The sequence below is a fragment of the Ictidomys tridecemlineatus genome, chromosome 15 (assembly GCF_052094955.1).
Source record: "Ictidomys tridecemlineatus isolate mIctTri1 chromosome 15, mIctTri1.hap1, whole genome shotgun sequence".
Lineage (NCBI taxonomy): Eukaryota > Metazoa > Chordata > Mammalia > Rodentia > Sciuridae > Ictidomys > Ictidomys tridecemlineatus.
Window position 1 is genome coordinate 16,022,660 of NC_135491.1, and position 24,116 is coordinate 16,046,775.

The 24,116-nt window shown below is 35.9% G+C and overlaps 1 protein-coding gene and 1 long non-coding RNA gene across 5 annotated transcripts in view; one reads left to right on the forward strand and one right to left on the reverse strand.

Annotated features, from left to right (window-relative positions):
* The window catches only part of LOC106145390 (uncharacterized), a 53,499-nt gene extending 43,377 nt beyond the window's left edge, over nt 1–10,122 (forward strand). For all 4 annotated transcript variants that reach the window (XR_013431173.1, XR_013431174.1, XR_013431176.1 and 1 more), the window contains one exon: nt 9,906–10,122. This is a non-coding gene — a long non-coding RNA (uncharacterized LOC106145390). The remainder of the gene's footprint in view (nt 1–9,905) is intronic.
* LOC120887938 (uncharacterized) lies at nt 69–7,224 on the reverse strand. The gene is given in 2 exon segments (XM_021720320.3): nt 69–7,200; nt 7,203–7,224. Coding segments are annotated over 2 exon segments (2,853 nt in total). The 3' UTR covers nt 69–4,369.
* Nucleotides 10,123–24,116: the final 13,994 nt, after the last annotated feature.

Sequence of the window (24,116 nt, forward strand, 5' to 3'; positions counted from 1 at the left end):
TACCTTAGATGTGGACTACCCCCAACCAAGAGTAGCTGTCAAGATAGCTGGAGAGCTGGAAAGCTATATTTGGTTCTTTTTAATTTTTTTTTAATTTGTTCTTTTTAGTTATACATGACAGTAGAGTGTATTGTGACATATTATACTTTCATGGAGTATAACTAACCATTCTTGTGATTGTACATGATGGGAAGTTACTTACACTGGTCATGTGTTCATACATGTACATATGAAAATTATGTCCGACTCATTCCAGTCTTTCCTATTCCCATTCCCCCTCCCTCCCTTCATTTCCCTTTATCTAATTCAGTGAACTTCTGTATTTGGTTCTTTATGTTATCTAGCCTTCCCTTCCCCTTTTCTTTATTTCACTCTAGCTTATGAGAGAAAACAATCAACCTTTGAGTCTTTGAGTTTGACTAATTCCACTTATCATGATATCGTCCATTTCTAACTTACTGGTAAATGACATGATTTCATTCTTTTTCATGCCTGAGTAGAACTCCATTGTATACACATATACAACAATTTCTTAATCTGTTCATTTATTGATGGGCATCTGGGTTGATTACATAATTTAGCTATTGTGAACTGCACTGCTGTAAGCACTGATGTGGATTTATTATGCTGATTTTAGATCTTTTGGGAAAATTCAAGGGAGTGGGACAGCTGAGTCAAATAATGGTTCCATTCCTAGTTTTATGAGCAATCTCCATACTGCTTTCAAGAGTGGTTGTACTAATCTGCAGCCCCACAAATAAAGTACAAATATACCTTTCCCCTATGACCTTGCCAGCATTTATTATTATTCGTATTCTTAATCATGGCCGCTCATACTAGAGGGAAATGAAATCTTAGTGTAGTTTTGATCTACATGTCTCTAATTGCTAGATATATTGACCATTTTTTCATATATTTGTTATCTATTTGTGTTTCTTCTTTTGAGAAGTTTGTTTAGTTCTCTTGCCCACTTATTGATTGGGTTATAGGTTTTTGTTTTTTGATTTTAAGCTTTTTGAGTTATTTCTCAAATATTCTGGATATTTATCCCCTATTGGATGTAGCTGGTCAAGATTTTCTCCCATTCTGTAGGCTCTCTCTTCATGCTTTTAATCATTTCCTTTGCTGTGCAAAAGCGTTTTGGTTTGATGACATCCTTTTTATTGATTCTTAGTTTTATTTCTTGCATTTTGGGGATGTCTTGCATTTTCCTTATGAGCAAGATGAAACAGCTTATTAAAAGTTTTTAAAAAAACTTAACCCTGATATTCCATAATGATGATGAATCAGTAAATCCTTTCCTAAATAAATATAGATTGCATTGTGAATTTTCTGTAGATAGGTGAATTCTATACCATATCAGAATGCCTTCCATATTATACTTTGGTGATTCTCAAAAGGATGAATTAATGAATTAATAATTAATGAATTAATAATTAATGTTATATTGTTATAAATAAAACTATTCCTAAGTTTTTGTATGATAATAGATAAAATTAAAGAAAACATTCTCTAAATCTTCATATTCATTATACTTTTCAATAGTGTAAATATTATGCTGTTGAGCAAACATTGAGTCATGATTAAAGGTGTTCCCAAAGTGTCCATTCATAGTGGTTCTCACCATGGTGAATTTTCTGCTTAGTAAAATATGAAGTGTAACTAAAGATGTGGTTACTTTTCTTCTCTTCATAGGGTTATGCATCAGTATGGATTTTTTCTGTCACAGAAATGGTGGAGTCCTAGATACAGATTTCCCATACTCTTCACATTCATGTGGGTCTCTTTCTGGTATAGGAAATGATGTTAATTAAGTTCTGAGTCATGAAAAAAAAGCTCTTTTCACATTCCTTGCATTCATAGATTTTCTTACCAGTATGAGTTTCTTGGTGATGATGAAAATTTGAGCCATAAAAAAAAGGTCTTTCTACATTCCTTACATTTATGGAGTAAATTTTCTTAAATTTTCTCATGTTGAGCAAAATACAAAGCCCAAATAAAAATCTTCCCAGCTGGGCATGGTGGTGCATGTCTGTAATCCCATCAACTCAGGAGCCTGAGGCAGGAGGATGAGTTCAAAGCCAGCCTCAGCAAGAGCAAGACTGTAAGCAACTCAGTGAGACCCTGTCTCTAAATAAAATACAAAATAGGGCTGGGCATGTGGCTCAGTGTTTGATTGCGCTTGAGTTCAATCTCTGATACTACCCCCCAAAAATGTGTTGTGCCTAGATGGGTTACAAGTCAATGTATCCTATGTGGGAAAAGTTATTGTACTGATGATCTCTTGCAGAGGGCACTCACACCAGCATATTTCGGTATTGTTAAGGAAGAGAATATAAGAATGAGAAGGAAAAATTCATGAGAGAAAAAAACATGTAAAGTTATGCTCATGATAAGTACTATGAAATTCAATGGAAAAGCATACTTTATCTAATTTATGATTATGTTGGGATATGTGCATGTCTGCTCAGAAATTAAAATTGTAACATTTGCTAAATCTATACAAGTTGTTTGGAAACAGTATACTCTAAGATGTCATAGAAATCTTGTTTGAATCACGTCAAAAAGTATAAAAAATATAAAATTTACATAAACAGTATCCTTAGTTCAGAGAAATGACAGGTGGATTATAGTCATATAAAATGTAACAAACTTGCATACAAAGTCAGTAGGAAAATTCCAACTATTAACATAAACTCATTGGGGCAGGGAGCTGGGGGTTGAACCCAGGAGTACTTAACCACATCCCCAGCCCTCTTTCTATATTTTATTAGAGACAGGGTCTTGCTGAGTTGTTAAGTGCCTCACTAAGTTGCTGAGACTGGCTTTGAATTCATTATCCTGCTTTGGTCTCCTGAGCCCCTGGGATTATAGCCATGCACCACTGTGCAGGCCTAACCTAAACTCATTTTTAATGGCCTGTCTCTCAAGCTGGCATATGAAGAACACATTTCATTTCTCCCAAGGATTCAATATAGTTCAAAATGAAAGGAGAAAAAAAACAAACTCTGTATGTAACTTAAAACCCTGATTCAACTTAAACAGTCCATACTGATTAAAACCATACACTACTGTTTAAACACAACTTATAGAATTGTATCACCTCAAACTTTAGTTTCTTTTCCTTTTTTTTTTTTTGGTTGTTGTTGTTTGTTTTGGTAGCAGGTATTGAATTTTTGTGTGGGTGTTGCTTTCTTAACCACTAAGATACATCTGCACATCTGCATCTTATGTATTTTAAGAAAGGGTCTCACTAAGTTGCTGAGGCTGTTCTCTAACTTAGGGTCCTCTTGCTTTAGCCTCCCAAGTCACTGATATTACAGGCACACACCTACACAGCCAACTTCAGTATTTATTCCCAAGAGTAAAAATTTTTATTAAGTCACTGATACACACAATATATATTTAACTTTTTTACATTCTTTTTAGGTTTTGCATTTTTTGCAGTATTCTACACCACTTCAATTGAATCAAGCTTTTAATAGTATTTACATATATTTCCCCTACATGGGGAATTTTTACAGGGCTTGGAATCTGTAAAACCTGAAAACTTTCTTGTGTTTTTCACATTTACAGGGCTTTGTGCATTGTTATATATGGGCCAAATCAGGAGTTTTGCACCTTTTTCTAGTCATGGTCCCTGACTATATTTTGTTCTTTCACATATATGAACAAAACCAAGATGACTAGAGACATTCCACACATCTTTCATTGACATGAGTTTTTTCCACCATTCAATCTCAAATTTTCTAGAAACTTTGTGTGGTAATGAAGCATTTACACATTCTATATTTTGAGTTGTTGTCTAGTGTGAATTTTTTCATACTTGTGAAAGGTATTGCAATGACTGAAGGCTTTCCTACATTGTTTACTTATGTAGGAATACTCTACACTGAGAGTTTGTGTTGTCTGTGTTTTGTGACGGAACTGTGATCTCAGATGTCTTTCCCACATTGATCACATATGTAGGGGTCTTCTGTAGTAAGTAATTTCATTAAAAATGGAATATCTGAGCATTTTATCACCTTGTATCCATTCTTGATGTTTATTCTAAAGTGTCCTTTCATTCCTCTGAATGTTATCTGGTAACAACTAAGGGACTCCCATATTCCTTGCCTTTGTATAGCTGCTCTCCATATTCCTTGCCTTTGTATAGCTGCTCTCCATATTCCTGACATTCATATCATTTGTATCTGGTATGAGCTCTGAAAGGAACATTAACACGTGAATGACCAATGAGGACTTCTCCAAACAAATTACTTTGACCAGCTTTTTACTCAAGGAAGTTTTCTTGTTTACCATAGGATCTATAGTACTACTGAATATTTTTCTACGTTTTGATTACCTATTTATGTTCAGAGTCTGTGTTTCATTTGATTTCTATAGAGGCCAGGTTCCTGAAGGTTTCCCACATTACATCTCTGTAGAGCTTCTTTTGGAAAGGATCCAGCAAAGCCCACTCCTCTACAGAAAAGCTCAGAGCGACATCCTCAAAGGTAACTGATTTCATATCTGGATTCCAGGGTCCCTCAGCCTCCTCTCTACAGTTCCTCCAGGTAGTGGAGGAAATAGACTGACAGAGGTTGAGCCACATAGTTCTCTCATCAGCTGAGGGAATGTCCCTAGAGTAGAGGTGCCACAAAGCACCAATATGAATTTTCTGATGTTGAGTTAGGTGTGACTCAAGAGTAAATGCTTTCCTACAGTCCTTACATTCATATGGTTTTGCACCATTGTGAATTCTTTGATGTTTAATGAGATGTGATCTTTGACTAAAGGCTTTTCCACAGTGAGTACATTCATAGGGCTTTTCACCTGTATGAATTCTGTGATGACGAATAAGATCTGAGCCAGAGCTAAAGGCCTTCCCACATTCTTTACATTCATAGGATTTCTCACCAGTATGAACTCGCTTGTGGACACTAAGTTGTGAATGAAATCTAAAGGCTTTGCCACATTCCTTACATTTTAATGGTTTCTCCCCACTATGAATTCTCCTGTGACAAGACAGACCTGATCTCAAACTAAAAGTCTTGCCACATTCTTTACACTCATATGTTTTCTTACCAGTGTGGAAAGTTTGACATTGAGTAAGTTCCAAGTCAGGAAGAAAGGTTTTCCTGCATTCGTTTTCTTCATGTAACATTTTACCACTGTGAACGACCTGATGCTGATTATGGTCTGAGGCAGAACTGAAGACCTTTCTACATTCCTTCCATTGACACAATTTCTCATTAGTATGAATTTTCTGATGTCGAGTTAGGTATGCACGACGAGTAAAGTCTTTCCCACACTCCTTACATTCATAAGGTTTTTCACCAGTGTGAATTCTCTGATGGTTAATAAGATGTGAATGCTGACTAAAGGACTTTCTGCATTCTTTACATTGATAGGGCTTTTCACCAGTATGAATTCTTTGATGGCGAGTAAGGTCTGAGCCACACGTGAAGGCCTTTCTACAGTCTTTACACTCATAAGGTTTTTCACCAGTATGAATCCTCTGATGTCTAGTAAGGTCTGACATATAACCAAAGGCCTTCCCACAATCCTTACACTTTAAATCTTTCTCCACAGTATGAATTTTGTTGTGACTACTAAGACTTGCACATGACCTAAAACACTTGCCACATTCTTTACATGTATACGTTTTCCTATCATGATGTATCTGAGATTGAGTAAGTTCCAAGTCAGGAACAAACATCTTCTGAGATTCCTTATCATCACAGAATTTCTCACCAGTGTGAATTAACTGATGTTGACTATGTTTTGTATCAGAACTAATGGCTTTTTTATGAAAGTCTTTACATTCATGGGATTTCTCACATTTATGAATGTTCTGATGTTGAATTAAGTGTGAAATACGAGCAAAATTTTTCCCACATTCTTTACATTCAAAAGGTTTTCCACTCATGTGAATTATCTGATGGCTAATAAGATGCGATCGCTGATTAAAAGCCTTTCTGCATTCATGACATTCATAGGGCTTTTCACCAGTATGAATTCTCCAGTGTCGAGTAAGGTCTGAGCCACAACTAAAGGCCTTCCCACATTCTTTACATTTATATGATTTCTCACCAGTATGAATTCGTTTATGGATACTAAGTTGTGAGTGAAACCTAAAGGCCTTCCCACATTCCTTACATTTTAATGGCTTCTCCCCACTATGAATTCTCTTGTGACCACTGAGACTGGAACGTAAACTAAAAGTTTTGCCACATTCTTTACATTCATATTTTTTCTTATCATTGTGAATAGTCTGATATTGAGTAACAGCTGAAACAGAAAGCGAGAACTTCCCACATTCCTTGTCCTCACATAGTTTCTCACTAGTGTGAATTAACTGATGTTGACGATGATTTGAGCGAGAACTAAAGGATTTCCCACATTCCTTACACTGAAGTGATTTCTCACCAGTATGAACTTTCTGATGTTGACTTAGGTGTGAGCCACAAGTAAAAGTTTTCCCACATTCCTTACATTCATAAGGTTTTTCGCCAGTGTGAATTCTATGATGTTTAATAAGATGGGATGGCTGGCTAAAGGCCTTTCTGCACTCATTACATTTGTAGGGTTTTTCACCAGTATGAATCCTCTGATGTCGAGTGAGGTCTGAGCCACAAGTAAAGGCCTTACTACAATCATTACATTCATAGGGCTTTTCACCAGTATGAATTCTCTGATGTCGAATAAGTCCTGAGCCACAACTAAATGCCTTCCCACATTCCTTACATCCATAAGACTTTTCACCAGTATGAATTCGCTTATGAAAACTAAGATGTGAATGACATCTAAATGCCTTTTCACATTCTTTACATTTAAAAGTTTTTTCCCCAGTATGAATTCTCTTATGACCAGTAAGGCTTGATTGCAAACTAAAAGCCTGGCCACATTCTTCACATTCATATGTTTTCTTACCAGTATGAACTGTCTGAAATTCTGAATCAGGAATAAATGTCTTCCCAAGATCCTTATCTTCACAGAATTTCTCATCAATGTGAACCGTCTGATGTTGAGTGTGGTCTGAGGCAGAAATGAAGGCTTTCTCACATCCTTTAAGTTCATTCAGTCTCTCTCCTGTATTGAGTCTCTGATGTCGAGTAAAAGCCATGTGTGGGTTCACAGTAAGCATTTTTTCCTCCTGATTTTTCTGTTTTGTTTGAAACTGACTTTTGCCTTCCGTATCACAACTATAACATAATCATCCAAGGTTGCAGATCAACACATTTCCATTGTTTTTTTTTTTTAAATTAACTTCTTGGTTTGATTCCTGGAATGTATGTCTGCAAGATAAGAAGGTAAATAGTTTTACTCTACAAAAGAGATTAATATTCCAAAGTAGACATAGAAATAAAAACTGAAATTAAAGCACAAAGAATTCCCAAATTTTGAACCATCTGAAAAAAGGTAAATAATAAAATGTAAAAGAAGAAATAAAACTGGAAGCATTTGATGAGACAGGAAGTTTTGTTTATATTCATCTGAGGAGTTCAATAAAAAATGATCATACAGCTGGGTATGGTGGCACATGTCTGTAATCTCAGTGACTCAGGAGGCTAAGTCATAAGGATTACAAGTTTGAGGCTACCCTCCCAGCAATTTAGTGAGGCTCTCAGCAACTTAATGCGAAAATTTAAAAAAAAAATTAAAGGTCTTAGAATGTAGCTCTGTGGTAATTCAATCCTTAGTACCTCCTCAACCGTCCCAAAAAAATGAAAAAACAATGTCCAGCTACCACATCAATAACAGAAAAATAAGTTAAAGATTTAAAATTGTGGTTAATTCAGTGTGATATAATCAAACTTTAGGAACCATTAGGCATTAAAAATTGTGGAACAAATAAACTTACAAGAAAAACAGCACAGTTAGGATAGATGAAAGGTATTAAAAAATCTAGGGGCCAGGAAACACAGACAGGATAATTTTATTAAATATTATGTAACTGCATTAAATATTATATACTATATTTTAGGTTTGTATGCATGTGCAACATCTGGGACAATGGGCCAATGTATTATATACCCTGTTAATTCTTCTAAACCTAAAATAATAAAATTAGAAAATCAATGAATGTTAGTTCAAAGAATAAATTAATTGATGAAGAAAATGTACAAGCAAGTAAAGAACATAAAATAAGAAAAATTCAAGAGATAGTAGGTAAAATTAGAACTAAGGCCACAAAACTAAAGGGCAAAGAAATTTGTAAATAAATTTTTAAAAAGATAGGAAGGAACTTGATCCCAATAATCCACAATATGACATCACTGGAGGAAAAGTATAGCAACCATCTAACCTTTCTGTAATAATAGGGGAAAACAAAAGTATAGAAATGGAGAGGTATCTGAAGTAAAGAGAAAGTTCTCTTGAAAAAGGGTTTGTGTATGGATTTCAAGTTTTTATCAGAGATATTCTGTCAGGACATAATACTCAAGCTGGATATTCTAGGGGTGCTGGTGCCTCATTAAGTAGCTGAGCTATTATCTATGATGGCTGCCTGATGATGCTTACCCACACTCACCTGGTTAAGACCCTCTTAATTTATTCCTCAAACAATCCTGAGTTCTTGTTCTTTCCTGAGTAAATATAACATGTCTGGCTGATAAAGCACAGTCCAAACCAGCAATTTAAAAAAAAAAAAAAAAAAAAAAAAGACCACATAGCTAAAAGTTCCAAATCTCCAGCTGGTACTTTGGTTAATCACAATTCTAACAAAAATGATAGAGGATTTCTGAACCTTGGCAACTGCTTGCTTTACAAAACAAACCATTTCCCAAGAAAAAAGGTCAAAAAAGCCCTGTAAATATTTAAAAACAATCCACAGTAATAGCAGGAATATCTTTTTTTCTTTCTTCTTTCTTTTTAAAAATTTTTGGTGCTGTGTATTAAACCCAGGGCCTTGTACATGCAAAGCAACCACTCTACCAACTGAGCTGTTTCCCCAGCCCGATAGCAAGAATTTCTAAGTTCAAATTCTGAATCTTCCCCAGTGAGATGAGGTGGCTCTAGTTCTCCAACATCACATGTCTGTAAATATCCCTGTTTTTCAGGCCCATCCATTACCCTAAGAGAAATCCACAGCCACATTCCTGAACATCACAACTGCTAAAAGCACAAACAAAAATATTAATGGTGAAATCTGATGAAATATTTTTGATGGAAAGGGAAAAGGTAGAAAAGTGCACTGTAGGGAACTGGACATACAAGGAACAAAAAAGTAGAGTTAGCAGCCTGTGGTATGGGAGAAAATTATATATTAGTGTGACTGAAGCCAAGAGCTTTCATGCTGTCAAAACTCCTATTGCTCAGTCACAACATCCAGTGACCTTCATATAATACAAGGCACTAGGATGGTAGCCTAGAGTATTATATGTCATAGGAGTTCTTTGTGATGTCACTGAGAGACTGCATCAGGCTGCAATCACTACCTCCAGATTTTTAATATGAAGAAAGCTGGGGGTTTTGTGGGCTGTTCATTTTCCTTGTGTTTTATGTAAACTACTTTTAGTTGAATTCCATTGGTTTAAATAGGAAGAACGCTTTACAGGTATGCTTCCTAACAGAATACTATTTCCTTTGGACAATGTGTAAGGTCTCAGGCTCTTTGCTAAATAGCTAACAATCGGCACAGGTTTTGTTAATACTGCTAGTCTCTCTCAGATTTCCTGGCAAGATCCCAGATCTCTACGAATTCTCTGTCTTGTCATACTTCTGACTAAAAGCCATATGTTGAAATGAATACCAACTAATGCTGAATTCCATTTTAACTAATTGAAATATCCCATTTATGGAGTAAATTAAAAATTTCATGTGCCTTCACTGTAACCACTTGGTTCCTCCTTGTAAAGCTGCAGTTTTATGATAAAGGTGTCTTCTATTCTCTTTTAAAAAATTAATTTCTTCTCTTTCAGTGCTCTGTCAGAAAATTAGGATCCAGGAGATACTGAATGCCCTGTCAGGCAATTTGGGAATACTGGTTGGAAAAAAAAAAGAGGGACATCTAGGGAAGGCATGGGACTGTCTGACAACCATCATTTACCACCTTGGAATGAATCAGGTAATTAGTTTAAGGACATGTGATAAAAATATTCATATGCTTTGAAATAAATGATTACATTTTGGAAACAATTTGAGTCAAATGGGTTATGACTTCAAATTCCAAGAGTTGACCAGTCCTCCTCTGGATTATTCTCTTGGTAAAGCAGCCATGAGAACAGAGCTAGAGGAAAAGAATGGAGAAATAAGAAAGGCCATTTTCTTCCTTGCAGGAAGGTTAGAGGAAGTCTGGGAAAATCTTGGCCCTATTCCAACTAGAGAGATTTTACTTAAGCACTATGGAGTTTCAGTCTAATTAAAATTGTCAAAATCATTACATGAATCTAGGTATGAGATAACATCATTTTAATTTTTTGCAAGTGTTCTCTACAATTATACAAACCCAAGATCATCTCAAGGGCAATGGAATTTTCCAATTGGGAGTGCACTGTACCTGCCCACAGCAGTCCTACATACTTCCATGACAGTAACTTTTATTTCCTCCATGTCCAACGAAGTTTATTGCACCTACCAACTGATTTTCATCCAAAGCATCCAAGAGGGGCCATAAATCTAAAGGTAAGATAGGCCACAATAAACTTTACCAGGATGAATGACATTTAGAGACATGACTGATATGCACAGCCCAAGTAGTCTTTCCTGGGGCACAAACAGACATGTGTACAAGTCTTGGCTCAACTGGACTGTCAATTCTCATTAACCTCCAAGTCCTTACACTCTCTTCTTTCTCTGCTTTCTGCCCACATCCTTGCAACCTTTTAAGACAACATATGTCTTAGAGAAAATGAGAACATGATTCTGATATTCATTCCCACTCTAAAATGAAAACAAAAAAAATACCAAATAAACAATATTATGTTTGGGCAATTTGTGTGTGTATGTGTATATATGTGTTTACTTAAAAATATGGAATAATCGAACCTATATAAAATTAAATAGAATAGCTTTACAAGTCTCCATGTCTGTTCCCTCAGACTCATCAAAGGAAAGCAGATGGGATATGAGAGACGTATGATATACTTTAAAGGAGTAACTAATTCTGTTTCTGCCAGTCCTCCTGGAAAGAGTGTGGAAAAAAACAAGGAGAACGTTTTAGATGCCACAGTCATACTATAAAGAAAATCAAGAAATATTCATTGCCATGAGGAGAAGGCCAGACCCTGAATGGAAGTTTCTGTGAGCAAAACTGATATAAAAAAGAGGTACTAAAAGGAGACATATAGAAATAACGGCAATTCAGCTAGTAAAACAGCTGGCTACTATATTTTTAACAGCTTTATTGGGTTACAATTCCATACTACATAATTAGCCAATTTAGAGTGAACAATTCAATGGTTCTTAGTGTATTTTTATATATGTGCAACCATCTTAAGTCAATTTCAGAATATTGTCATCAATGCAAAAAGAAAACCTATACCTTTTTTAGCTATTATTCCTCCTGTTACCCACCTAAACTTAAATAATGAATTATCTAGCTTTTTTTCTCTATTGATAACCACCCCATAGCTTTTAACACAAATGGAATCAATACAATGGACTCATGAGTGGTTTCTTTCTTTTCTTTTCTTTTTTAGAGAGAGAGAGAGAGAATTTTTTAATATTTATTTTTTAGTTTTCAGCGGACACAACATCTTTTTTTTTTGTATGTGGTGCTGAGGATCAAACCCGGGCTGCATGCATGCCAGGCGAGCATGCTACTGCTTGAGCCACATCCCCAGCCCCATGAGTGGTTTCTTTGATTTATCATGTTTTCAAGGTTCATCCAAGTTGTAGCACATCTAAATATAACTTTCTACTAATAATATTCCTGCACAGATAGACCATATTGTTTACCCATTGCTCCAGTAATGGACATTTGAGCCATTTCTAACCTTTGACTATTATGAAAAATGTGGCTATGCGCTTTCATAGACAAATCACTGTGTACCTATTTTGGAATTTTCACAATGTAAATTAAGTTCTTTTGTTAAATTTATTCTAAAGTACTTTTTTGGAGTATATTACTGGGTCAATTTCATTTGTGGATTGTTTGCTGCACATGTACAAAGACACAATTAATCCTATATCCTCAAGCTTAGCTGAAACTCAGTTCTATTTATTTTAAATAATATTTTTATACCTTTATTTTATTTATTTTTATGTGATGCTGAGGATTGAACCCAGAACCTTGCATGTGCTAGGCAAGCACTCTACCTCTGAGCCACAACCCCAGCCCCTATTTTTTTTCTCTTGTATATGTGTCTTGATTTTTTAGGATTTTCTATGTAATGTCATCTGGAAATGGAGATGATTTTTATGTGTATTCCAACCTTGATTCCTTTCTTTCTTTTTCTTGTCTACATGCTCTGGCTGAAACCTCCATAATGTTGAATAGAAGTAGCAAAAGTGGATATCCTTGCCTTGTCTCCCTGATCTTAGGGGGAAAACACTAGGCTTGCAGCATTATGATGTCAAGCATATACCTAGATGTTTTGTGTCATGTTCAGGAAATTCCCTTTTATTCCTAGTTTATAGAATGTTTTTATTATGAAAGGGTATTGGCTTTTGTTAAATGCATTTTTTCTGTCTATTAAGTTTGTGTGATTTTATTATTATTATTATATTAATAAGATGCATTACATTAATTGATTTGAGGTTAAACCAACCTTCCATTCCTGGGATATATCTGACAATGTCATGTTGTATAATTCATTTTGTTACTGGATTTGGTTTGCTAGTACATTTAAAGACTTCTGCACCCTTATTCTTAAGAGTTATACTTTGACTCATTTTGATATTTAGGTAGTACTGGCCCCTAAAATAAGCAGGGAGCTTGACTATATTCTTCAATAACAACAGAGAAGATACTAGATGAACTCAGAGGCAGTAGCAGAAGTCCTCCTGAATCCACTTAGGTTCTGAATGGCAAATAAGAGCTGGCAATTTTAAAGGGCCAGACTACAATGAAACTGTCTTCTAAATTTGGGCAGAAAAACCTAAAAAAAAAAAAAAATCTATCATTGCCCAGTTCACTCTTTCAGAGAATGTATTAGTAACATTATTGCAAGATACATATTTTTTTCATACTGGGAATTGAACTCAGAGGTATTGGACTACTAAGCCACATCCCCAGCCCTATTTTGTATTTTATGAAGACAGACTCACTTTGTTGCTTAATGCCTCACTGAATTCATGATCTTTCTGTCTCAGCCTCCTGAGCTGCTGGGATTTCAGGTGTGTGCCACCGTGCCTGGCTACAGGAAAAATTTTTACATTAAAAAAAATAACAATTATATACAATTAGAAGTACTGTTTCTAAAGATATTCAAAAGTATGAAAATGTGTTAACATTCTCACAAAAAACAGTAGATCAAAATTATCAGCCACCATTCCAACATGAATAAATAATAAATGATGATCTCACAGATCTAAAGCTGGACTACATAATCAAATACATAATCCCAGAAAAGGTGACAAAGCCATGGCTAGACTATAGGTGGGAGTTAGTAGAATGTGGGAGCTATCCTACCCATGGATTAAGCATCCTTTCTCAGCCTTGAGTAATGGGGATGTTTGATCTGGCATCGCAAGCCACACACTGTGCGAAACAAGTGGTCTCCACTTAAACTTGGCAAAGAAGTTTGCTCTAGCCCTGGACTTGGGCATTACCCAATGGGATCGGACATCCCCCATTTGAAACCCTATCTCCTGCCTTATTTGGTGAGGAACATTCCATTGAAGCTCCTTTGTGTGCCCCCCTATAAAATAGATTCCCGGTGCACACTCTCTTGCCTTCCAGCATGGAAGAGGACCCTTGAGGTCACAGAGCAGTCCTACCCTTGACCTGAGAAACTCATGTCCATGTGTTGCGTGATCTCTTTGCCATTTTCTTAGACTAATGTTGACTCAGACTCTTTTGAACCCAGATCATCTTGTCAGCATGGGCAGCTGGCAAGAGTGAATTCAAAAATAAAAGAGAAAATAGGCAAAATATTCTTCTTTCATTCCTTTCTGCAAATAATACACTACAAGGAGTTCAAAGGTTGAAAAATATCATAGACATATAGGTAGTGAATGGAGCAAAATCTAACAAGAAAAGGAATTTTTTTTAAAAAAGCAAAATCAGAGCACATCCAATGTACAAATAAATAAGCAGACACACTATAAAGATGAAATCAAAATTAAGGTACCAAGCATAAACCTATAATCCCAGCTATTCTGAAGGCTGAGGTAGGAGAATCATAAGTTTGAGGCCAGCCTAGGCAACTTAGTGAGATCCTGATTCAAAAAATACAAAGGTCTGGGGATGTAGTTCAGTGGTAGAGGGTTCCTGGTTTCCATCCCTAACACACACACACACACACACACACACACACAGATTTTTTTTAAAAAGGAACAAAGAAATTAAGAGGCAATATCTAATATTCTTTTTTAACATACTACCAATATCTACAATAACTACTACAAATAATATCATGAAAGTCAAATGAAGACAAATTTATCACATTCATAGATGAGAGTTTCCTCTAAACATAGTAGTTGAGGATAGGTAAGATATATCATAATAAAAATAATGTTCAGGTGGCTAGGTTATACCATACAAGGCAGGGCTGGGGTATAGTTCAGTGGTAAGGTGCTTGCCTAGATGGGAGTTTGATTCCCAGGCACAGAACACACACACAAAAGGCACAAAAAAGACACACAAAAAACAGGATTTTAATACACATCTCAATCCATTACAAACAAGTACAAAGCTATTAAGTAATTACAGACTGAGTATATATTAGCAGGATTGATTTCTTTCCTTTTTCTTTTTTCTTAAACAGGAATTGAACCCAGATATGCTTTACACTGAGCCCTATCCCTAGTCCTTTATTTTGAGACATTATCTCCTTAAGTTTCTTAGGGCCTTGCTAAGTTGCTGAAGCTGGTTTTGAACTTGGATCCTCCTGCCTCAGCCTCCCAAGTCACAGGGATGTGCCATCACACCCAGAAGGGAAAAATAATGATATTTTTAAAAGCAGTTTCCATTCATGAGAACAGGGTAAGAACAGGGTAAGTGTATCTGCATACACAGAAGTGACAAGGGACTCACATTCAGATTACATTAAAAAAGCCTAAGAAACAACAATAAAAAGACAAACTTCTCAAAATTGGGCTAAGGATTTGGCCTGGCCTTGCCCAAAGGAAGATGTCCAAATGGCCAACAGACATCAAAATAAAGACATTCCACTTCACTAGTCATCAGGAAAACCACAATGCCTTACCATTACCCCACCATATTTTACTGTCTGACGACACCATGTATTAAGAAGACGGTGGAGCAGCTGGAACTTGTATAAATTGTTAATGAGTCTCATAACTTTTTCAGCCATTGTGGAAAACTCAACAGTAACTGCTTATGTAGACTCACATTCTCTGTCACACCAACTGCTCCCCTAATATATTACCAAACAACCATATGAAAACAAAGCAGCAAGTTCAAGAAGGCTCATAGTAAAATGGACACACACAAGTGATATATTCATGTACTGAAATACTATTTAGCAATGAGGATAACCTGAAATGTTTCTACAAACAGTAATCTGGATGGTTCCACAAACATAAAGTTGAGCAAAAGAACCAACACAACAGGGTACACATATTTCATGATTCCAGTTCAAACAGAGACAACTGATGTATGGTGGTTACACTGAGGGAACTATAGGTTGCATAGAAGCTCCAAAGGGGCTTAGGTTTCAGGTAATGTTTTTATTACTGGACCTGGGTACTTTCCCTTGTGGTCCTTCATTTAAGCCATACAGTTGTGATTGTATTGGTTGTTTGATTGCATTATCATGTATAGACTTGTCTATACACATGATAAACTCTAATAAAATTTGGGGGGGGAGAAATATATATATAGCATAAGCAGGAGATATGATCTTAAAGATGCTAAATCTGTAGCCTCCAATTCACAAAAAATATATAATAAACATAATGTCTATATATCAATTAACAAAGCTACACATTTCACACTGAAGTTGTAGCTGATTGCTTTTCTCCCATGCACAGCACCCTAAGCTGGATACTCAGCGTTACAAAATCAAGCAAGCAAGCCAAAAAAAAAAAAAAAAAACCCAAACTTTCCTAAAGCATAAGTTTACAGGTAAGTTTCGTCAATCATACAGGATTTTAATACACATCTCAATCCATTACAAACAAGTGCAAAACTATTAAGTAATTACAGACTGAGTATATATTAGATCACGACAAGAAACATCATTAAATGCCAAATTTCAAAAATCACAACACAGCAAATTTATTGCATAGAAGTACTTGGAAGATGGTGAATTAGAAGAAGGTCGCACTTTACAGTCTCTCTGTGGCTTGAGATTTAAATATTGGGAGTACTGCTTCTCAGCAAGGTGGGTGATAGACAGAATTCACTGGATTTCAACAGTGGACAGTAAAATTATCATAGCAACTCAGAAATTCAGAATCATTGAACACAGAAAATGAAGTGTTAGTGGGCTGGGGATGTGGCTCAAGCGGTAGCGAGCTCGCCTGGCATGCGTGCGGCCCGGGTTCGATCCTCAGCACCACATACCAACAAAGATGTTGTGTCCACCAAGAACTAAAAAATAAATATTAAAAATTTAAAAAAAAAATGAAGTGTTAGAGATGTGCTAGCTTTGGCAACTATGTCTATTCACTGCAGAAAAGAGGGGTAACGCAGCAGAAAAAGAAAAAAGCACTCTGAATATATCTGGCATGAAAGCTCCTGTGGAACAGACAGGGAGGCTGATCTTAATTGATCCAAGACAGTATGCAGGCTGATTGAAAAGTACTCTGAATCTCTTGGCTGGCAAGCAGAACTGAGGTGTGAGTCATTCTGAAGACACCTCGTGGCAACTCTTGGCAGCGGCAGGGGGGCAGTTCATAATAATGTTGCCAGCCTATCCCAGCAAACGTCTGCCATGGAGTCCAGAGTGTGCCCAGTGTGATTGATACAGGCACAGAAAGGACTGTGCCCAGGGGAATCCAGACTGGGATTACTGAGGGAAGAGAGTCTGGTGTTTCCCACTCATTCAGAATGGGGTAAGGTCAGAAATTGGTCAGGCAGGCCATGTTTACCCTCCAGGTCTGTTCCTGGGAAGTTCACATCCATGACAGTGGATTAGGGTTTAGATCCCTCACTATGTACCTCAGAAGGTCCCTGAGACCCAGACATTGGCATCTTCCCAGTAACAGGGGGTGGGATCTAATCTCTGGAGTAAATACCACCCTACAAAGTTCCAAAGGATGTTCCAAACTAAATCCCAGCAGCTGGAATTTTTCATTTAGAAATCTGCATTAGCCCTGCTCTGGGAGCACACTGACACAGTCCAGAAAAAACTCCAATTGTCAGTACTCCTAGTCTGTCCCATCTTATGCTGTGAGACAAGAAGCTGAGAGCTACTACAACCAGCTTTGGTCCAGGCTACACCAGCTGGAAGTTTGGTGAGAAACACAACAAGTCAGAATTAATAACACCCAGTCCTTGAAATAGGGTTACAGACCCCAAAAAGAAACAGCAAGAAGGGCACAACAGCATACACAGTGAACATCTGTCCTTGTCAAAGTTTTGACCACAGCAGAAACAAGTCCTTCATTTTTCATTAAGAATTATATTCTGGGGGCTGGGATTGTGGCTCAGCGGTAGAGCACTCACCTAGCATGGTGAAACCCTGGGTTTCATCCTCAGCACCACAAATAAATAAATATATTAAATTTTAAAAAAAAAGAATTATATCTGGGCTAGGAGCTTAGTTGTAGAGCGCTTGCCTAGCATGTGTGAGGCACTGGGTTCAATCCTCAATAAAGGTATTGTGTCCATCTACAACTAAAAAGAAACAAAAAAGAATTATATTCCAGTTTTTTCTTTTTTAAAATTCTGTGTGTGTTCTTGCTGTACTGATTGGTTTTCATATAATTTTATTTTATCATTTTTCAATTGTTATTTTGACTTTGGAATGATAGGGGTTTTTTTTTAGTGGGTTTGTTTTGATTTGCTTTTAAGTGTTCCTACCTTTGTTTTTATTTCTCTTGTTACTTTTTCCTTTTCTTCCCTAATAGTCAAATTGTATTGTTTCCTCTTTTTCTGTTTTAGCTATCAGCTATTCTCTGAATTACCCTCTGTTCACTTTTTTAAATATTTCAAACTTTCTCTTGTTTCCCTATTTCATTTTCTTTTCACTTAAGGAACCATAATTTTACTATGTTTTAGAACTATTTAGTATATATAATTCCGGCCTCCCACCCCTCATGGTGTTGTTGTATTAATACTGTGGATGGCATAGTTCACACCTGCTATTTAATGCCACATCTAGTTGTGGCTGCTTACTGTTGTGGACAATCCTAAATGCTAACCTCTACCATAACCTTTGGTTTGGCAGTTAGTTTTAGAGATATTATAGTAGACACCCAACATTTATTTTAACTGGATAACGATTACTCTGTTACTGCTATTGCTTGCTTCCCTTTGTGCTAAGAGGGCTGGAAGTAATTGGGACATTACAAGTTCATAGGGTAGAGACCCTGCTGCTGAGCTACACCCACATCTCAGCCAAGTGACAATGAATCTTACTCCATGTACGAAATAGCCTCATTTAAGCTCCAATAATACATTAACACTTAAGATAAAGGAGACAAAAACCCCACTTAATGACCAAGCCCCCATGGAGGAAGAGCTAGAGGGGGACCTCAAGTCCCACTCCTAGACAACTACTCATACAACAAAACAGAATTCCCAAGATAATAGCTAAGAGGAACCCAGAGAATTGCAGCGGTTCTACAGCAGCAAACTGACCAACTTTGGAGGTTGAAATCAACACTCAGATTATAAGAAGCTTAGGTGCTGAAGTTAAAATATACCAAAAACACAAGTCTTATTACCAAAAAAGACAAATACACATCAAAGGATGCAGGAATTCTTATCTACAGCAAGTTGAAGACCTCTGAAAACATAAGACCACAGGCAAATAAGTATGCCCCCCAAAGTTTAAAATCCTCTAACAAAGGAACCTGCAGAAACGAAGTAGATGAAATTCAAAAGACACTATAAAAATTGATTGTTAAAATGTTCGATGAGCTAAAAGAAGATCTAAGGAATGATTTAAGAGAGCAAATGAGATGAAAAACCTTTTTTATCTTTTTTCCATATTTTTATTGGTACATTTTATAACTGTACATAATGGTAGGATTCATTGTTACATATTATATGTGTACACAATGTAAAAATATGATTTGCTGGTAGCATTCACCAGTATTTCTTCATTCCCTTCCTGCCTCTCTTCCCTTGCTTCTTACCTCTACTTAGTGATCTCCCTTTGGTGTGAAAGACCAGGTTGGTACAGAATTAATAAAAAGAAAACAATCAGAATTCCTGGAAATAAGACACAGTGATAAAACAAAAAATTCATTTGAAAGTATCACCAACAAACTGTACTATGTATAAAACAGAACTTCAGACATTGAAAACAGTATATGAATTTGAACACTTGATATTGAATAAAGGAGAAAAATAAAAATCACTATTAGAATACACAAAGAACTCTGGGAAAAACATCAAGAGATAATACATGTAATTGGGATAGAAGAGAGGATAAAGATACTATTTAATGGCATTAAGAATCTTCTCTAGAGTAAAATTATGGCATTTTCCAGTAAATGGTTGGAGTTAGAGAATATCATGTTAAGGAAAATAGCCAATCCCACAAAACCAAAGGCTGAATGTTTTCTCTACTATGCAGATGTTAACTCACAATAAGGCAGGGGGCACTAGGGAAGAATAATATTACCTTAGATAGGCAGAGAGAAGTGATGGAATGTGGGCATAGGAAAGATAGTAGAATGAAACAAACATTATTACTGTATGTATATATGTGACTACATGATCAATATGATTCTGCAACATGTACACTCAGAAAAATGAGAAATTATATCCCATCTATGTATGATATAACAAAGTGCATAAATGCACTCTACTATTATGTATAACTAATTAAAACAATTTAAATTTTTTTAAAAAATAATCTTTGTGAAACACATTTTTTTTCCAAACTATAAAAATGAGATGGACATCTACATAGAACCCTGGATACACAAGATCAAAAAAGAACTTCCCCAAGACACATCACAATCAAAATGCCTAACACAGAGAATAGGAAAAGAATATTAAAAGCTGTAAGTAAAAAACATCAGTTCACATTTAGAGGTAAATTTGTGCATCTGTAGGCATGAATTCCTCTTCTTCTATTAAGGCTTACTTTTGACTTCTCAACTCAGACTGTAAAATAAAGGATGGCTTGGAATGAGATATTCAAAGTTCTGAAAGAAAACAATTGCCAGCAAAGACTGCTATATCCAGCAAAGCCATCTTTCAAAAGTGAAGAAGAAATAAAAACTTTTCACGATAAAGTAAACCAAAAGAAGGTTGGGGTGTGGCTCAGTGGTATAGCACTTGCCTCACATGCATGGGACACTGGGTTCAATCCTCAGCACCACTTAAAATTAAGGTATCATGTCCATCTCTAACTAAAAAATTAAAAAAAAAAAAAGAATTCACAACCACTAAAAGAGCACTAAAAAAAGTAGTTAAAGGTATACTACACACAGAAGAACTCAAAACATGCCCAAAGCTCCCAAATGAATGTTCTCTAGAAGAGCAATTAAATAAATGAAATTAAGACCAAATTAAACATAAAAGACAAACAAAATGATACAACATAACAAACACTTATCCATAATAACACTGATTGAGATGGGCACAAGTGGCACATTCCTGTAATCCCAGTGACGTGGGAAGCTGAGATAGGAGAATCACAAGTTCAAGGCCAGCGTCAGCAACTTAGATTCTGCCTCAAAATAAAAAATAAAAAGGAATACAGATGTGGTTCAGTGATAATGCACCTTTGGGTTCCATCCCTAGTACCAAAATAACACCAACACTGAATGTAAATTTCTCAACTCTCTAATTAAAATACATAGATTAAACATTCCTTATATATAAACAGATATGAAAAATTGTGCTCTATATGTGTATTGTAATGCATTCCACTGTTGTTGTGTATTTTTTTAAAAATAATAAAATCAATTTTTAAAAGACATAGATAAATGGAATGGATTAAAAAACAAGATCCAACTATATGCTGTTTAGACTCATTGGCAAAAACATCCATAGGCTTAAAGTAAAAGAATGAAAAAAGAAATGTCATGCAAATACAGTTTGAAAACAAGCAGGAATACCTATTATATCTGAAAAAAAACACAGATTTTTAAGCAAAAATTAATCAGAACAGACAAAGGAGGTCATTAATACTGAGAAAGAGAACAATCCAACAAGAAGATATAATGATAGTAAATATTTATGCCTCAAATGTTGGTGCACCTGATGACATGAAACACTCATTGACACTAAATTCCAGAAAGAACCTGATACAGTAATACTGAGTGATTTCAACATACCCCTCTCACCAATAGACAGGTCCTCCAGACATAAAATTAATAAAGATAATTCTGACATAAATAATACTAAAATAAAATGAGCCTAGCAGACATCTATAAAATATTTCATCCAAAAACAGCTGAATTCACAATCTTCTAAGCATGAGATCTTTTCCAACATAGACCATGTTCTAGATCACAATGTAAGTCTTAGCAGATACAATAAACAAACTGATATAATGCATTTCAACAGATCATAATGGAATGAATTAGAAATCAACAACAAGAATTATAGAAACCACATAAACACACAGAGATTGAATAATGCTCTTTTAAATCAGAAATGGACCATAGAAAAATGTTCAGGAAAATTTTAAAATTCCTAGAACCAAATGAGAATAGTGATACAACATGCCAAAATCTCTGGGGTACTAGAAGGCAGTTCTAAGGGGAAAGCTTACAGTAGTAAATGCCTATATTAAAAAGAAAGATTCCCAAATAATCTAATGTCACATCTCAAGCCCTAAGAAAAGCAGGAAAAAACTAATTCCAAAACTAGTAGTAAGACAGAAAACAATTAAGATCTGAGTTAAAATTAATGAAATTGTCAGTGGGAGGGGAAATCAATGAAACAAAAAAGTTGGTTCTTTGAAAAAATAAAGATTAACAGGGCTGGGGATATGGCTCAAGCAGTAGCGTACTGGCCTAGCATGCATGTGGCCCAGGTTCAATCCTCAGCACCACATACAAACAAACATGTTGTGTCTGCCGAAAAACTAAAAAATAAATATTAAAATTCTCTCTTTCTTAAAAAAAAAGAAGATTAACAAGCCCTTAGCCAAACTAGGCAAAAGAGAGAAGACCCAAATCAACAAAATTAGAGATGAAAAAGGAGATATTACCACAGATATTGCTGAAATCCAGAAAATCATAAGAAACTATTTTGAAAGCTCATATTTCAATAAACTGGAAAATCTAGATATTGATAAATTTATAAAAATTATGATGTAACCAAAGTGAACCCAAGGATATAGAAAACCTATACAGATCTGTTAGAGTCTGTAAACAAGTCAGGATGGCGCCTGGCAAATGTTAGGGTCTGTAAACAAGTCTGGATGGCGCCTGGTATTTTGCCAGGGGGAGTGGTTTGTGAGGTGGTGCCAGCGAGCCATTAAGTGTGGAGATTTCTTATTGGTTGACTGTTGTATCTAGTTTAAGATAAGCTGTGTGGAATGTATAAATACTGCTCCTGTCCTACAATAAAATGGCTCCTACTCCTGATGTATCAAGGTACACAAGTTGTTTGTTACCCTGGGGTTAGTATGCTGCAGCCGCACTGCGGCACAGATCAATATCAAATCAACAGGATTATAGTAGTAATAAAAAGTCTCCCAAAACAGTTGGGGCTGGGTCTTAGTGCTAGAGCACTTGCCTCACAGGTATGAGGCACTGAGTTTGATCCTCAGCACCACATAAAAAATAAATAAATAAAAACAAAGGTATTGTATACAACTAAATATATTTTTTAAAGTTATTAAAAAAAATTCTTCCAACAAAAGAAAGTCAAGGACCAGGAAGATTCTCACCTGAATTCTACCAGATTTTTTTTTAATATTTTATTTACATTTTAGTTTTAGGCAGACACAACATCTTTATTTATATATGGTGCTGAGGATCGAACCCGTGCCACACCCATGCTAGGGGAGCTACTGCTTGAGCCACATACCCAGCCCCCTACCAGATCTTTTAAGGAGAACTGATATCAATCCTCTTGAAATTGTCCCATGAAATAAAAAGTGGGTGAACAGACCCAAAGTCATTCAATGAAGCTAATAACATCCTAACAACAAAACTAGATAAAGACACAATAAAGAAAGAAAACTAAGACAGGCCTGGGTTGTGGATCAGTGGTAGAGTGCTTGACTAGCATGTGTGAAGTACTGGGTTCAATCCTCAGCACTGCATATAAATAAAATAAAGGTTCATTGACAACTAAAAAAAAACATTAAAAAAAACAAGACCAATATCCCTGATGAACATAGAAGCAAAAGTCCTTAATAAAACATTAGCATGTCCAAAAACACATTAAGAAGGTTATATACCATGGTCAAGTTGGTTTCGTTCCACGGATTCAAGGTTTAATGTATGTAAATGAATACAAGTAATTCATCACTCAAATAGAATTAAGAATAAAGTTATGATTATTGAATCGATGAATAAAAAGCCTTTGAAAAAGTCCAGCACCCATTCATATTAAAAACACTGAAGAGGGACTGGGGATATAGCTCAGTTAGTAGAGTGCTTACCTTACTTTGCATGCACAAGGCCCTGGGTTCAATCCCCAGTACCACCAAAATAATAATAATAATAATAATAGAAGTAAAAAATACAGAAAAAACACTGAATTTTTAAGAAAAAATACTGAAGAAACAAGGTGTAGAAGGAATGTACATAAACAGCCCAAAGGCTATGTACACAGACAAACCCATAGTCAACAAACATCATTTTGAACAGAGAAAAACTGAAAGTAGGATTGGGGTTGTGGATCAGTGGTAGAAGGCTTGCCTAGCATGCATGAGGCACTAGGTTCGATCCTCAGCACCACATAAAAATAAATAAAA